At 35.2% G+C, this 17,687-nt stretch overlaps 1 protein-coding gene across 15 annotated transcripts in view; it reads right to left on the bottom strand.

The window, feature by feature from the left end:
• The window catches only part of Unc80 (unc-80 subunit of NALCN channel complex), a 189,254-nt gene that overhangs the window by 101,451 nt on the left and 70,116 nt on the right, over window positions 1-17,687 (bottom strand). For 10 of the 15 annotated variants that reach the window (XM_078017951.1, XM_078017952.1, XM_078017948.1 and 7 more), the window contains exons 23-25: window positions 16,377-16,589; window positions 9,680-9,851; window positions 6,710-6,843 (exon numbers count right to left, since the gene is read on the bottom strand). In XM_078017951.1, the coding sequence (XP_077874077.1) occupies window positions 6,710-6,843; window positions 9,680-9,851; window positions 16,377-16,589 (519 nt within the window). The remainder of the gene's footprint in view (window positions 1-6,709; window positions 6,844-9,679; window positions 9,852-16,376; window positions 16,590-17,687) is intronic. The other 5 variants (XM_040294853.2, XM_005341165.4, XM_040294855.2 and 2 more) reach the window with 1 other exon arrangement.

Raw genomic sequence — 17,687 nt, 5'->3', positions numbered from 1 at the left:
TTTAATCTCTACATGTTGTTCTAATGTTGTTTCTTCCTTTCCTTTTGGATAAACAACAAGTTACACTTTGGTACTTAGAAAATTAGAGCATGACTAGGAAAATAAAGGAGCCAAATGGAATCTATTCTAACATTTTAAAAAATGTTCTAGGTGTAGAATTGCTTCCCAGAAATTAATCCCTTTTAGGAAAAATAGCCTAATCTACTTTCCACTTTGGTAATATTTCTATAGAAATTAGGGAAATTACTAAAGAAAAAATTTTTTTTTACAGAAACTCTTTACTGGCTCTGACTTATTAAGAGCTCATCCATGCATTTTATAGGAATTTTTTGTTTGAATTCCAAGTTTCTTTGTCATTGGTTATTGATTTTTATTAACTCAATTGGGAAAAATTTTAGTAGACCATTATCTTTATGAACAACATTCTCTGTTTTTCAAATATTCCTTTGTTGTTCTCATTTGGATGACAACATTGAAAGAAAAATTTGTGCTCTTACATTATAAATATGCTGTGTTATTAATCTTGTAACAATGCTTTTTTTCTATTTTTTGATGTATATTTTTGATGGTTTATAAAAAATAGTTAATAAAAATGCTAACAGAAGTTGTTTTTTGGGGGGGTGGGGGAGAAGCACACTAATTAAGTTATCTCTAGGGATTTACCTGAGAATAAAATTATTATTCATTATTATTTTACTATTCTGATATAAATTTTCTTTTCTTTTACTAGCCATTGCCTACCCATCTGGTGCCTTTTTGGATTTTTCCAACTTCTAGGAAATAATTACGGTTTAAAAAACTAATATTTTGTTCTAGTTATTATATTAAAATTCTTTTGCTTTTTATTCTAGTTCTTAGAACTTTTTCAAGCAAATATTCACATGCAAATCTGACTCACACATTGGAAATCACCTTATGCACTCTATGAGAACGATTTTTTTTTCTTGGTAGAAAGTTTGTGTTTTTGATTCTTTCCTATCCCAAAGCCTCAAATTTCAGAATAATTTTAGCTTCTCATATGATTATTATACTACCTTATATTATTCTCCACATCAAGGTAACGATTTTTAGTGCACTAAGAATGTTACTGTACTAGCAGTGTTTTGTTTAAAATTTAGCCTATTTCATTTTGGCTATAAATATGCTTAGTCTTTAAAATTACTATTCAGGACAGTTTCTTTTTTTTTTTTTTTTTTTTTTTTATTGTTGGTCGTTCAAAACATTACACAGTTCTTAATACATCATCTTTCACAGTTTGATTCAAGTGGGTTATGAACTCCCAACTTTACCCCGTATACAGATTGCTGTTTCACATCAGTTACCCTTCCATTGATTGACATATTGCCTTTCTAGTGTCTGATGTATTCTGCTGTCTGTCCTATTCTCTACTATCCCCCCTCCCCTCCCCTCCCCTCCCCTCCCCTTTTCTCATCCCTGTTTAATGTAAATCTTCTTCTCAAGCTCTTCGTCCTTACCCTGTCAGGACAGTTTCTTTAAAAAACTATTTAGCCTGTAAAAAAGAAGGAAATCCTGTCATCTGCAACAACATGGATGAACCTTGAGGACAATATGCTGAGTAAAATAAGCCAGTTACACAAAAACAAATACTTTATGGGGCTGGGGTTGTGGCTGAGCGGTAGAGTGCTAGCCTGGCATGTTCAAGACTCTGGTTAGATCCTCAGCACCACATAAAAATAAATAAAATAAAGATATTTTGTCCAACTACAACTAAAAAAAATTTTTAAAAATTACTACATAATTGCATTTATATGAAGTATCTAAAATAAGCAAATTTGGGGCTGGGGATGTGGCTCAAGCGATAGTGTGCTCTCCTGGCATGAGTGGGGCACTGGGTTCGATGCTCAGCACCACATAAAAAATAAAATAAAGATGCTGTGTCCACCGAAAACTAAAAAATAAATATTAAAAAATTCTCTCTCTCTCTCTCTCTCTCTCTCTCTCTCTCTCTCTCTCTTTCTCTCAAAACATAAAAATAAAATAAAATAAGCAAATTCATAGTATCAAAAAGCAGAATGGTGGTTGCTAGGAGCAGCAGGAAAGGGAAAACAGGGAGTGACTAATGATGAGTATAAAAATTCAGAGAGATAAATATGGAGCTGGGCATGGTGGTACACACCTGTAATCCCAGTGACTCAGGAGGTTGAAGCAGGAAGATCACAAGTTTGAGGCCAGCCTCAGCAATTAACAAGGTCCCAAACAATTTAGCAAGAGCTTGATTCAAAATAAAAAGTGCTAGGCATGTAGCTCAGTGGCAAAGCACCCCTGGGTTCAATTCCCAATGAGAGAGAGAGAGAGAGAGAGAGAGAGAGAGACAGAGACAGAGACAGAGACAGAGACAGAGAATGTGCATTAAGAGATTTGCAGTACAACATTGTACTTACAATGCTTTTCATGCTAGGTGTTCTTGGCAAAATTTTTTAAAAGGAAATGATTTTAAGAATTTTCATGTTGGTAAAACAGTTTTATGATACTCATTGATATTTCTATAGTTAGAATGTGGCTTGAGTTTTCTTTGTTATCAAATATAATTAGATAGCTTAAATATGGGGGGAAAAATCTTTCTCCTTTATTTTTCAAAGAAGACATCCCAGCACAATACACAAACCTGAACAATGAGAATGTTGATGTAATGACTAAAAGACTTCTGAGATCTAGTTAAAGGTGACAAAGAAGTAAACATTTTCCTCTGGTGACCAAATGATTACAGATCCTGTCTTAGCTTCCTTTCTTGGCATATTCTACAGATCTGCCGATTGGTTATATACTATTTTTTTTTAAAGATTTGATTGACTGATTAAAAGACTGAAATTTGTCATGATGATAAGAGGCATTAAATGATATATTTAAAGAGTTAAAGGGAGAACAAAGTAACTGAGGCAAACTAGATTCTTACATATATTTTTATCACAATGGATCAAAATGGTGACCAATAAAAATCTGAAAACTTAAAATCTGATGTACTCCATGTTTTTGTAAAGAATTTAGTATAATTAGGGGTTGAATAACACTACACAGGCCTACAGATCAGATGTTTTGTTACACTTGACTGTAATTTAAATTAAGTACATATGTTGAGGGGCCTTGATTTGACTTCACAGAGTAGTCTCAATTTCATGAAAAATTAGAAAGTTAAAGATCCAGGTTAAGATGAAGTTACATTAGGGCAGTAGGAGAAATTTTCTTTTCCAATATTCAATTATGTACATTTTCACAGTTTAAGTGTGGGTCTGTTTCTGTTGAAAAAAATACATTTTACTCACAAATATTTCCAACTTGAAAACACCCATTTTATGTTTAAGCATATAAGAAAATAGACTTTTTAGAACATTGAAAAACCAAAAGGCAGAGATACAGCTCCATGATACTGGAACACTGATTCTTTTGCTCCAGAGTGGGGTGCTACCTAATTCATGCTGTGTTGGTTTAAAAAGCAGAAGTGGTGGTCCATTGTAAAATTTGCTTAAATTTTAAAATTTGCACAGATTGCTAGTATGACCATTTTTCTGGGACAATAGAATGTGCTTTGTGTAAAGGTTTTGTGGGGGGGAGACTGTGTCTGTCTCCTCACTCTGGCTGGATGCTGCCTATGATGCAAGAACCACTGGACACTTGGTGTCCACTGTGGAACTAGAGGCCAGGTTGCCCTGAGACCACTCACTCTGTGAAAACTCCTGAAGCTTTTGCATACTATATGTATCCACAGTAAAACAATATTACTCTGTAATACATAGTATATGAGTGTGTGTGTGTAATGTTTTCTATCCATGATCCATTAGAAATGGAACATGACAGGATATAAAAGTCAACATTCATAAATCAAATGCATTCCTATACATTGGTGATGTATACACTGAAAGAGAAATTAGGAAAACTACCCCATTCACAATAGCCTAACAAAAGAATAAAGTATTTGGGAATCAATCTAACAAAGAGGTGAAAGACCTCTACAATGAAAACTACAGAACATTTAAGAAAGAAATTAAAGAAGACTTTAGAAGATGGAAAGATCTCCCATGTTCTCAGATAGGCAGAATTAACATTGTCAAAATATCCATACTACCAAAAGCATTATAAAGATTTAATGCAATTCCTATGAAAATCTCAGTGACATTCTTCATAGAAATAGAAAAAGCAATCACGAAATTCATTTGCAAAAGTAAGAGACACAGAATAGCCAAAGTACTCCTTAGCAAGAAAAATGAAGCAAGAGGCATCACAATACCAGACCTTAATGATACTACAGAGCCATAGTAACAAAAATGGCATGGTATTGGCAACAAAACAGATTCAAGGACCAATGGTACAAAATAAAAGGCACAGAGACAAATCCACATAAATACAGTTATTTCATACCAAACAAAGGCATCAAAAACTATACACTGGAGAAAAGATAGCCTCTTCAACAAATGGTGCTGAGAAAACTGGAAATCTTTATATAGCAAAATAAAATTATACCCCTATCTCTCACCCTACAGAAAAAAATAAACTCAAAGTGGATCAAGGACTTAGGCACTAGAACAGAGATCCTGCACCTAACAGAAGAAAAAGTGGGCCCAAATCTTCACCATGTTGGCTTAGGAATTGACTTTCTTAACAAGACTCTTATGCTTAGTGAAGCTAGCCAATCCCTAAAAAACAAATACCAAATGTCTTCTTTGATATAATGAGAATAACCAGGAACAGAGCAGGGAGGAAGAGCAGGAAGAAAAGATCAACATTAAACAGATACAATAGGTGGGAGGGAAAGAGAGAGAAAAGGGAAATTGCATAGGAATGGAGGGAGACGCTCATTGTTATACTAAATCACACATAAGAGGTTGCGAGGGGAATGGGTAAATAAACAAGGAGAGAAGTGAAATACAGTAGATGGGGTAGAGAGACAAGATGGGAGGGGAGGGGAGGGGGGATAGTAGAGGATAGGAAAGGGAGCAGAATACAACAGTTACTAATAGGGCATTATGTAAAAATGTGGATATGTAACAGATGTGATTCTGCAATCTGTATTTGGGGTAAAAATGGGAGTTCATAACCAACTTGAATCTAATGTATGAAACATGATATGTCAAAAGCTTTGTAATGTTTTGAACAACCAATAAAAAAAATTTATATATGGAAAAAAAAAGAAGTAAAATCAAGAATCAATAAATGGGATGGAATCAAACTAAAAACCTTCTTCACAGCAAAGAAAACAATAATGTGAAGATAGAAAAAATCTTCACCATACATACCTGAAACACAGCACTAATCTTCAGGATATATAAAGAACTCAAAAAAGCTAACATCCCCCCCAAAAAAAAACCCAAATAATCCAATCAATAAATGGGCTAAGGAACTAAACAGACACTTCACAGAAGAAAAAATACAATTGATCAACAAATATACGAAAAAACGTTCAACATCTCTAGCAATTAGAGAAGTGCAAATCAAAACTACTCTAATATTCATCTCACTCCAGTCAGAATGGCAATTACAAAGAATACAAGCAACAATAAATGTTGGCGAGGATGCGGGGAAAAAGGTACACTCATACATTGCAGGTGATACTGCAAATTGGTGCAACCACTTTGGAAAGCAGTATGAAGATTCCTCAGAAAACTTAGGATGGAACCACCATTTGACCCAGTTATCCCACTCCTCAATTTATACCCAAAGAACTTAAAATTAGCATACTATAGAGATGCAACCACATCAATGTTTATAGCAGCTCAATTCACCTATGGAATCAACCTAGGTGCCCTTCAACAGATGAATGGATAAAGAAAATGTGGTATATATACACAATGGAATATTACTCAGCCTTAAAGAAGAATGAAATGATGGCATTTTCCAGTAAACTGGAAAATATCATGCCAAGTGAAGTGAGCCAATCCCAAAGAACCAAAAACCAAATGTTTTCTCTGATATGTGGATGCTAATTCACAATGCAGCAGGGAGGCTAGGGAAGAATAGAGGTACTTTGGATTAAACAGAGGGGCATGAAAGGAGGGGAGGGTGTATGAAGGTAGGAATGATAGTAGAATGAATCAGACACTATCACCCTGTGTGCATAATGATTATACAACTGGTAGAACTCTTCACTACGTACAACCAGAAGAATGAAAAGCTATACTTCTTTTATGTATGATGTGTTCAAATGCATTCTACTGTCATGTATAACTAATTAGAACAAATAAAAAATAACAATTTTCCAGAGTTAGGAAAAATAAAAAAGAAATGCTACATTAATAACAATATATGGGGATGTTTAGACACTAAACACTGAAGTCTTTCAACCCGTAATTTAAACGAAAATACTCATGAAAAGCACATTTCTATATAAACTCATAAATAGATGGTAGCAAAAATTTTTTTAAAAAAGAATCTTCCAGTGATTTCTGGAGAGGGTTGGCCATGACACTCCTCACAGTTAGCAAAGTAAGGGAACCTAAATGCTCTTAGATATTTCCAGTATAACTGATGGTGATCAACCATGGTGCTGTCTCTGCTGATCTCTAAGTCAACTTTGGTGTTATTGTTTTAATAGAGAAGAGAACATTTATTTTTATATATGAAATTCCATGGCCGAATTTTTAAATTACGTGATGCATCTGGCCATTGGGAGTTTAAAGAAATTGTGAATACCAGAAAACTACCCATCCGTCTGGCTTTTCCAGGTAGCCTGATTATTAATATACATGCTTTAACTTACCCCCAGTGGCTCAGTACGAGGTCTGGGCAGGCAAGAAAAGGTCTCTCTCAGGAAGGTGGTAATCTCCAGGAGAAGCTGACAAGCTGCCATCTTCAAGGCAAAGGGGCAGCCACATTTAGAGGGGTTCACAGTACCTAAGGAATTAAGGAGGTCTTCGATTAGAAGAGAAACCAATAACATATACAGACAGGCACGGTTTGATGGACCTAGGTACATGCATGCAAAATCAAATTTCATGAGACTGTTACCTATACAAGTTCAATCTACCAATTGCACATAATGTATGCATTGCATACACCTCTCTTCTTCATTTTGCAATTCTTTAAGGACTACTTCAGTATTAAAATATCAGACCATACTCTTATTTCTATTTAGATCAGATATCAGACTTTTTACTAAAATAGCACACAAGCAGAACTAAATTATTCATCTTAAAACCTTGTAGAGTGGGGCTGGGGTTGTGGCTCAGTGGTGGAGCACTTGCCTAGCACAAGTGAGGCACTGGGTTCATCCTCAGTACCACATTAAAAAAAAAAAAAGGAAGACACTATTGTGGTTAAATTAAAAAAAATTAAAAAATACCTTTTAGAGTAATAAAATATAACCCCAGTAAACTAGAAAATGTTTTAATAAAAAGAGAAATACAAAGTACTCATACATTCAATCAGATATAGACTATGTAAATGGCAATGAACTAGACTGAGAACTACAACAATCCTGTCAGCTCATTTTATGAAAGGATGTTAGTCTTAATGTTCTGGGGTAGTGAAGTTGTTTCCGCTCTACTCCAGTTATGTTTGTGCAACACAGACAAGAGAAAACACACTTACCAGGTCACCTATATCACATCATTATTACAAGGTAGTCTATTTTAGTAGACTACAGCTACTTTAGAAGTATGCCAAAGTTCTTTTTTGCTCTAAAGAACAGTGGATTTTAAGTTAGTAAGACATTGTATCCACCATATGCCAACTAATGGATTTTATCCACCATATGCCAAATAATGGCCATTGTGACACACAGACACTATAAAAATTCTCTTCTCAGATATGTGTCACCACAAATCACACAGAAATGTACTAATTAGTGTTCAGCATAAAGTCAAAAACTATGTAGTGTTCTGCCTCTTATGAAAGAAAAAAAGTTATCTATTTTGAGTGAATCAAGAAATCAGGAAATCTCAATATCATTACATGGCAATATACTAAAAATATCTCTAAAATGTATCCTGAATGTTAAGCTTTCTTAATTAGATAGCATATAGACTTCATGATTTCTGTTGACATAGAGAGAAATCATGGTCTTCTGATGATATCTGGGATATTGCTTCTTGCTGAAAACCATTATTTGCTCTCCAGAGTTAATATGCAACTGGAAACTTTGCTTCTCATTAAGAATGGAAGAGACGAGCTCCTGTAGAACTTTCAAACTGAAATTTGCCTGCACTGTATTTAGCTTTTAAGTGCAAGATAAGCTAATCTCAAGATGACTTTAAACTAAATCACACATATCATTTTTATATTCAGTGGAGTATGGTTTTAAAAATGCCTAGATGTGCAAGACTGTTTAAAAAATAATAGAACACTTTCTGGATCTGTCCTATTCAGACTCTTCCTATCAGTTGGGTAAACAGTAAACCTAGTCTTAATCTACGATCTTTCATGATTGACATCTGAAATACTCTGTGGCAGTGATCAAGGATTGACTTCTACATGGCCTCAACAAAAAGCTGACATATGAGACAGAACATATCAGTAATTGATACTTTTGTGGTCTAATGGAAATTTGAGTTCACTTTGGCATAAAAGGGTACATCCATTTAGTGTTGCTCTCTCAGGGCTCTTGGGATCCCCAAGGCAGTTTTGGGGTGCCATTTGGATGGTTGGGTGTTATATAAGGCCTTCTCTAGGTTTTGTGATTGCTGGATAGTCCTCCAGTCTTCCTGTGGGTTAAATTCAATTCCATGAATCATTTTAAGATAGACTCAACTATATCCGGGGTCAACTTTCATCATTAAGCTGAAATACTAGTGTGAAAATTTGGTATTTTGTCAACAGCTAAGTCTAGAAGATTTGCTAATTTGATAAGGTCTTAGAAGAGCAAATTAGAGGGAATTTTTAAAAAATCATACGAATTCTCTTTGATTATTGCTGTCCAAAGTTATACTTCTTTCACATCCCATGTCTACAGAAAGGCAATGGATTTGACATGAATTAACTAACAGCAACCCTTAAAATATAACTAGGGAGCTTGAATTTCAAACCAGAAGGGAAGGTTAAAAGGACAGTGTGTCACAATCATCTTCATATAAAGACCCTAATTTTATAACCATAATTGGAATTTCATCTCCATATAAGGCAGTGGCGCACATACACACAAGCTAGTATGGTATGGAGCACACACATGAACAAAATGTTGTTGGAGACTATGAACTGGAATTCCTTTGTCTCTACTCTTCTATGATGAATATAATAAACAAATACAGTACTGCAGAAATTCATAGCTTAAGCAAATTATTTTAGTATTTCAATTTCATGTCAAACACCATAATACAGTCTGATTAAGTAACTGAATATTTTAGTGATTTGGAAAGCATGTCCTGTTCAGTTCTATTTTATCACTTTCTTATTTCCAAAAGCAATAACAACACAAAAAAAAAATGACAAAATCTCATCTGGAACAGCAATTGTTTATAACTAGATTTTCTCAGAGAGGTTGAATACCAAGCTATGTTTAATAGCAGGAGTCAGAGACTAAACAGTAATGGGTTTTGCACATTGCCTACAGCGCTTTGCCCTTGTCTGTCTTCTCTTTCTGGTTTATGCCCTCTCTCTGTGTGGCTTAATGCACATGCTTACGTCCATGCATAGGAGACAGGCGGAAAGGCGCAGTGCGGGGGACATGGGAGGGTGGCAAGAGGATGAGAGAAGAAAGAGAAATATTAAGAGCTCCTAAAGCAGAGGTTCTTACAAGCAGGGGTTCTTGTAGTAAAGGGAGTCTCCTTACTGTCATCTAAAAAGTCTTCCTCCTCATCCTCCTTTCTCAGTCTCCTCTTGGTCTCCTCATCATAAATGAGGCCTAGCAGGTTGGCTGGGCTCTCACTCTCCCCATGACACAGCTCATTCAACCGGACGCCAATTGCCTGCCATGGGAAGAAAAGAATAAAACAGTACAAAGTATGTTAGACTCCAACATCTGTTACAGAGGATATAATCAACCAATGAATGGGGATTATTTCCAGCATAAGCGTCTTTTGCAGGATGTAGTGTGCACCACTATATCTGCCAATAAAGAAACCAAGGTAGAAGGCATTGACCTTATCTCTAGGATCCTTTAGTATGAAGTCTTGTAGAAACTGGAATGACATTTTTGTGTACTAATAAAGAAGCTGTTTTGTTTTTTTTCTCTGACAGCATGTCCATTTCCTCAAAGGTCATTTATTTTACAGATCTATTATTAGGGAATATACAGCTACTTTTACTGTGGTATAAAATGAGAAGGCACTGTTCCTCAGAGTGCTTCTGATTATGCTAGTTTATGAGAATATCGGTTTAGAAGTTGGCAAGAATTCTGGTCCTGCAGTTTTATTTATATCTGCCGTTATGTATGTGCTTATTGGCTTTTATAGACTGTTTTCCCCCTTCCACAATACTCCACAAATTAGTAAAAAGTATTAGCTTCTCTTTTCGTAGAGTACCTAATGACTATATTAGAAACATGACTTTTAATAACTGCACACATTGGACTGGGGTTGTGGCTCAGTGGCAGAGCATATGCCTCAGCACCATATAAAAATAAATAAAACAAAATAAAGATATTCTGTCCATGTATAACTAAAACAAATATTTAAAAAATAACTGCACACATTGACAATATCAGCTTTTATGTTATATTAATAAAATCAATATCCTTGCTAACTGTTCTTCCGAATCACCATGCACTGTTATATGATTTATCAAGAAGAGACAAAAAACCTCTATCTATATCCTTCTACATCCCAACTCTATAGAATATGCAACAGTAAAAGAACCTGGGCTTAGGGAGGAGAGTCAGGGAAAAGGCTAAGCTGAGTACTGAACTTGAGGTTTGACCATTTGGTTCTCTGTGTATTAGCAAGAACAAATTTCACCTAATTTTGTTCTTTCCTCCAATATCATACATTTTAAAAATAATTAGAAAATTTACTAAATACTGGGTATTCAAAGTATTAGACTCAACATTAGAAACTAACATTCAAACACTACTGGATATGCAAAGTATATCCAGAACTCTTTAAATAAAAACACAAATTTTTTGAATATCTTAGAAAACTTGAAACAAATAGGTATCCTTAAACTCTATAAAATTACTTGACAAGCTACAAACCAAGAAGCATAAACCACATTAACAAGAAAGTACTATGAAAAGATATCACCACGGGATCCTGGGATTTTAGCTAACCTGGGAAGTTTTAAGTAAACAAAACAAAATATAAAAACAAAACCAACTAGTACTTCCATCTCAAAAGACCTTATTCTGAGGATGAGACAGGCAATTATGAGGCTGCATCATAAGACTCAAAGGGGGAATTTATTGTATCAATCTTTCTGGGATATTGTAACTAAATAATTAAGTTAATCCACAGTTTATAAAGCAGAAAGCATTATGAAAAATAAATTTGGGCTAAATTTCAAATCAATTAGAGCTCTACACCTTATTTTTTCTTTCTTCCCTTTCTTCCTTCATGCATCAAGTATTTATAGAGTGAGGTAATTTGTAAGGTATAAAATAGAACACTAAATTTGGTTAGCTGTATAATATAGTAGTATCTTTGTTTAATGTGCCCTAGTAGATTATACTTCCACATACAGCAGGGTTGCTGTTGGGAAAATAGGAAGGTTAGAAAGGTCAAGAGACTTGCAGACAGTTGCTCAGCAGACTGTGAAATGGGATTCAAACACAAGAGTGTCTATGTCTATATAATATTTTTTCCTCCATGACTTACAGTCTATTGAGGAGGTAATAAAATACTGAAATAATGCAATAGGAGACTGAAAACAATTAGTTCAGAAGATAGGTTAAATTCATTCAAAGAGTCTTACTGCTGTAGACTCTGAGGAATTGGAGTTTTGATTGATGGAGACTGGAGAGTGAATATGTTCAGTTGCAGGGCCCTAAAAGATCCACATTCAGGGAAAGGCACCACGTATTCAGAGATTGATAGGTAGGTCACTTGGTTGAATCCCAATTTTATGAGAGGAAAGAAACAATGTGCAGAAAGAATAGAAAGGTAGGTTAGAACTAGGTAACCTGATCACTGTCTCAGGGACATTGCGATAGCTGCCCAGGTATGCAGAGACAAGACAAGCAGCCTGCTTTAAAAAAAAATTATTTAATGACCTATTGTTATTAAACATATCTTAGGTACAAAGTCTTAAGACAAACATTAGGTGCATTAGCTCATTTGACTTTGTCATACATAATCTTGAGTGGTTTGAGCAAAGATTCTGCAGTGGGCAGTGATGCCAGATTAAGCAATGTTAAGATTTAAGCCAGAGGAAAAGGAGGGCCAAGGCATTTTAAGCAGGTAGAAACATGTTCTGATTTGCATTTTAGCCCAATCACTGCCAGAAAGTTTGGAGAATGACTTGAAGGGGGCATGTCTGGTGGCTGGGAAACCAGTATGAATGCTGTTTGGGAAAGGCTGTGCCTTGGGGAGATCACTTTACCAGCAGTGTATAGGATGGATTAGATGTGGGAAGACTGAGGAGGAGACCAAATGGGAAAATGATTTAATGAAGAATGATGTAATGATTTAATGAAAATGATGTAATGAAGATCTCACCTATGGAATTCAGTGAATGGGAGAGATAGGATCAATAGGGGATGAAGGTTTGCAATATGTTCAAAGATTGTCATGTAAGATGATTGTGGTACTATTAATAAGAATACAAAGCTCAAGGATGGTTGCAGGCAGGATGTGTTCATTTGGATAGAAGAGTTTTATTTAGGTAAAAGTGAGTTTCTGGGTATCAAGTGAATGCCCCCGAATTGGCAATGAAAGAAAAAAAAAAATCTAAAAAGTGCTAGGGTGCTATGGATAGAAAAGTCTGTGCTACTGGCACACAGGAAATAGCTGGAAACACAGGAATAATGAACCTTGGAGGAAATAACTCAGGAAGAAATTACAAGAGATCCTGAGTATTATCCGCATTCACGGAGAGGGAGGAGGCAGAGGACTGGGGAGAAGACAGAGGATGGGGCACTGAGAGGCCAGGAAACTCTGGAGCACAGTGGTTATGGAAGACAAAAGGAAGGAAAAGGTCAAGGCAGTCAGCTGAGTCAACAGCTGCAAAAATGTTAGAAGGCATTAATCATGAAAGTATTTATTTGGAAAGTCCTTTGGTTAAAACCCTACAAATCGGAAACCATCATATGTTTAGCACTTACTTGATTTCCCCTTCTTGTGGGAAGCCCATAGGATTAGAAATTGGAACTGCTTTTTTCAGAGATATCACTTAAAACAGACCCAGAATGAGGTAGGTAATAAATGGGGGTCACCACATCTCTGTGCATTGAAGAAAGGGTCTGTTTTATGCAAAACCCACTTTTGTCCTCAAATTCACAATAATTGTGGGAATGAAAATTGCTCACACTTTTAGAAAACAAAAAGGAGAAAAGACAAAGATATCTTATCAGTGGAGGACTATAACGGGTAACTGTTGTATCAGAAAGTTTTTTAATACTACTTTAGAAAGAACTTAAAAAGTATATCCTAAAGGGAAAATAAAGTTAAAAATCTGACAACTGGTCTAATTATCTATCTTAGTGACCACAAATCTTATTGTTTATTTTAGGAGATCCCAAATTAGGTCTATCTCAGACCAGGGAGTCATCCCTGATTTCATTAATGTTCTTGTACCTGTAGAATGAAAGATGGGAATGATTCAGAATTCCAATAGACTGGCTACATGGAGCAACAAGCTCATTTGCCTGGGAGATTTTTGCAGCACTGGAGGAGGTGGATTGGAAGGGCAGCATGGAGAGCAGCTTTGTAATTTTTTTAACAGAATTTGTCTCCTCTGTTATGGACCTTTTCTACCTAAATGAGATGAAAACAAACCAATTGTATTTGTCATTTTACTAAATTAATAAAACATGAAGAAATATTAGGATTACAATAACATCACTATAAACATAGTGATTATCAATGGAAGAGTTTTAAGTGATGGTCTACAACCTGTTGAAATTAAAGGTAATGTGCTTGGTAATGGTTAACTGTTCTTCTTATTAAATCAATATTCTCATTGAGTTGGTAAGTATATGTTATCTATGTTTTTAGGTATGCATAATTTTATATATGCATATATAAATATACGATATATATTTATTATATATAATATATATCGTATATTTATTGCATATATAACATAAATATATATGATTTTATATATACATACTTGTATTAAAAGAACTATTTTGGAAATCTGTTGCAGGGACAACTCTGTTTCAGGGATAATACTATTTCTGGTTTTTTTGGGGGGTACCAAGGATTGAACTCAGGGGCACTCGACCACTGAGCCACATTCCCAGCCCTATTTTGTTAGAGACAGGGTCTCACTGAGTTGTTTAGTACCTCGCTGAGGCTGGCTTTGAACTCATGTTCCTCCTGTATCTGCCTCCCAAACTGCTGGGATTACAGGCATAAGCCACCATGCCAGGCTATGCTATTTAGTAATATTAACAAAGAAGGGAAGAATCTATTTAGGAAATGCTTTTGAATTAAAGTAGCAGTGATATTAGGAATTTTTAATTGCTTGTCTTATTTTGCCTGAAAAAAATTAAAAGAGTCAAAATACCCCTCTCCTTAAAAGAATTGTACAATTGAAGAAAAATACTTTATGTCTCCAATTTCCCAGAGAGAAGGTGTGTTCAGAATTACCTGGTTCTTTGTGGAAAAAGGAAGACAACTTTTCACCAGTGGAGTGCTGAATCATTTTTAATGTGATATTGGATACAAAATAATGGGTGTAGGGGATAACAACCCTTCATCTGCTCTCTGCCACTTGTGAACTCAATTTTACATCTGATTGTTTTATTTTAAGAGTAAAAAGTTTGGTGTCTCCCAGGAAATGTCATTCTGCTTTTAGTATGGTCATGAAACAGCACCCACAAAGCTGGGTCATTAGAAATATCACTCACTGTTTTAATGACAGAAATATAAATCTGAAAGAGATAAAATGCATTTTGCATGCGTGTTTAGTGGGAAAGCTTGGGTTATAACTTGATCATCATCTTGTCAGAGGAGAGAGTAGGTTGTAATAATCAAGATGAGGGAGTCCTGAGATTGGGGGTGAGAGGTTCCTGTACAATTGGTTAGAAGAACCTAGAGCCAAAAGACAATGGACCCTCCAATTACCTGCCCTTGCTTTCCTATAATCTTACTTACGCACTTCTTCCTCCAGCATCTTATCATAGTGACTAACCCTCATGTAAACATGCTTTACAAATTATTTTAAGGCACCACCCTTGAAGAACGTGCTTAGGGCCAGCCACCCTCCCCACTCTCCACCCACACCCTAGTTTTGTTTCATCTCTCAATGCCAATGTTTTGTCCACTGTGACATTTGTTCTAAGATTTCTTGTTATCTAGCTATTTTATAAGCAAATTTAGGGGAAAATTCCTATTTTCTATGAAAAGAGATGTATTAGAACTTTGCACATAAGCCAAGGGAAACCTTCAAAGAGAGGAGATAAAATATCCATCCTCACAAGGAAATATTAAGGCACTGGAGTGATAATCGATGCCGTTATTCAGGATATCAAAGGATAGGCTGGAACATTGGTGACAAGAGTCAAGAAGGGCTGAAGTGTGATCTAGCCATGGTGAAGAAAAGAATAGCATTCCAAATGAGCAGAGCCCTGTGGCAAAGTCTACTTAAAGGATGAGAAATTTTTACCTACATTCTAAGAAAGACAGTGGTAAAGGTATATCATTTGTTAATTAAGTATTTAGTTTCACAGATAAAATAGTCTCAGGTGTATCATGAGAATATCTTGCCTTCTCTCAGATATTTGTGGCAAATACCCAACTTTTGGATATGAACTTCCCTAATAAGGTTTGATTAGAATTCCTAATGAAGATTCATTTATTTTTGTTCACTTATACACATATGTAGGTACATGAGTAACTATAACATGTAGTTATTTCTGAAGGCTTTCGGGTAACTAAGAGATGGCATATAAACAAAAAAGAAAATTCTGTTAAAAAACTGGGATTAAAAAAAAACATGTCCTGGGAAAACATAAATTAGAATAGAAAGCCAAAATGGGATGTAAGCATTAACTATTACCAACAATAATTTTCACAAAGATGATTCTTGATGAATATAGCAATTGAAAGCAAAAATTTGGAATCCCGAGTGGGAGATGGAATACCAGTCCCTCCTTGTACCAGATATGCAAACTCTGGCAAATAGCTTGACATATGTTAACATCAGTTTTGATGATTTAGTAATCTCTCACCTCATAGATTTATTTATTGGAAAGATTAAATGAGTGGTTCATTTCCCCACTAAGTGTTTCATTCAGTGCCTGGTATATAACAATGAATTGTCTTCAAAACCAAACACAATCAAAAACTCCACTCAAGTACTCTAAGTTTGACAGAAGAAAATTCAAAGCTCACGTCTCCCCACTGGTAGAAGAGCTTGGCAGCATTCCACTGCAGCTTCTGGTTCCGCTTGTTGCCCACGATGGGGGACCGTCCCCGGGAAAGGCCCTTCTTAGTAATGTTCACATGGTGCCCTTTCATCCACTCTGGCCAGTTGCCTCTGTTGCAGCGGTGAACAAAACGGGCACATTCCAGGAACAAGGCTGCTCGGGCCACCACAGGGGCTTCCTGAGTAGGGTTGAGGAGGAAATAGTAATGTATGGTTAATGACCAATACCTTTAATTTAACTTATAAAAAGAATATTGTGGGATTAATAAACAGTATCTCTATGTTGACAATATTTCTGTGAATTTAGTTTATTTTAGCTTCCATGTTTGGATTTAGCTTGGCCATATTACCCAAGTGATGTCAGCACAGTCATGGAAAATCTGAAAAATGTAACCACAAAGGCAAATCTTAGAAATTAGACTTTCTAAGCAGGTTTCTATGCTTTATTCCTTCTGAGGAATCTCAAGTAATTACATGCTTCCATTTTGCATTTCAAGGGCAATTGGGATTTGGATATAATAGGGAGTTTTTTATGTTTTTAAATATGAAACATTTTAAATATAAAATCTTTTTTTTAAAACCTAAAATCTTAACATGAAGGAAACACTTATTACATTTCTAGAACTAGTCTATTTCAATCAAGGGTGTTGTGATGTTGTACCATTGACAATCTTTTATCTATGACCATTCATACATTTCAAGGGGGTAAAATTGCTTACTGCACATTTTGTTGAGTTACTCTTTATTTTTTTTAATACTGTCATTGAATAAGAGATCAAATTCTGTCTAATAGGCCTGGTTTCAATGGAAAATGTTTGACAAAGAGAGAATTATTTTTTGGTAAATTAAAAAGCAGAACATTTCTTCATGAAAATAAAATTATGCACCATCTTGTCATGTCAAGATATGGTTGAAAAAATAAAAGATGATACACTTTGTTGTTGATACCCAGAAACTGGTGTGAAAATGAGATGCTCTATTGAATATTTAAAAGATTTTTAAGATCTTTTACAGGTGACATGTCCCATAGCTTAACAGGTCATAAGAAAAATATACATGAAGTATTAATGTGTATTTTGAATTGTGCCAGTTTTGAAATACATATTACAATATTAGCCAGTAATTCATGATTACTTAATAACCATGGGTTACTCAGAAATGTCAGATTTTCAAATTGAAGCCATAGTATTCTTAACAATACATTGATCCATGAGGTTAAATAGGGGTTAATATGTAGAGAGAGTCATGTAGCAGTTAACTTTCTTTTATAAATTATA

This window comes from Ictidomys tridecemlineatus, chromosome 7 (assembly GCF_052094955.1).
Source record: "Ictidomys tridecemlineatus isolate mIctTri1 chromosome 7, mIctTri1.hap1, whole genome shotgun sequence".
In the NCBI taxonomy this organism is placed as follows: domain Eukaryota; kingdom Metazoa; phylum Chordata; class Mammalia; order Rodentia; family Sciuridae; genus Ictidomys; species Ictidomys tridecemlineatus.
The sequence above is the reverse complement of the archived record's forward strand: the minus strand, read 5'-3'. Positions and strand labels throughout refer to the sequence as shown.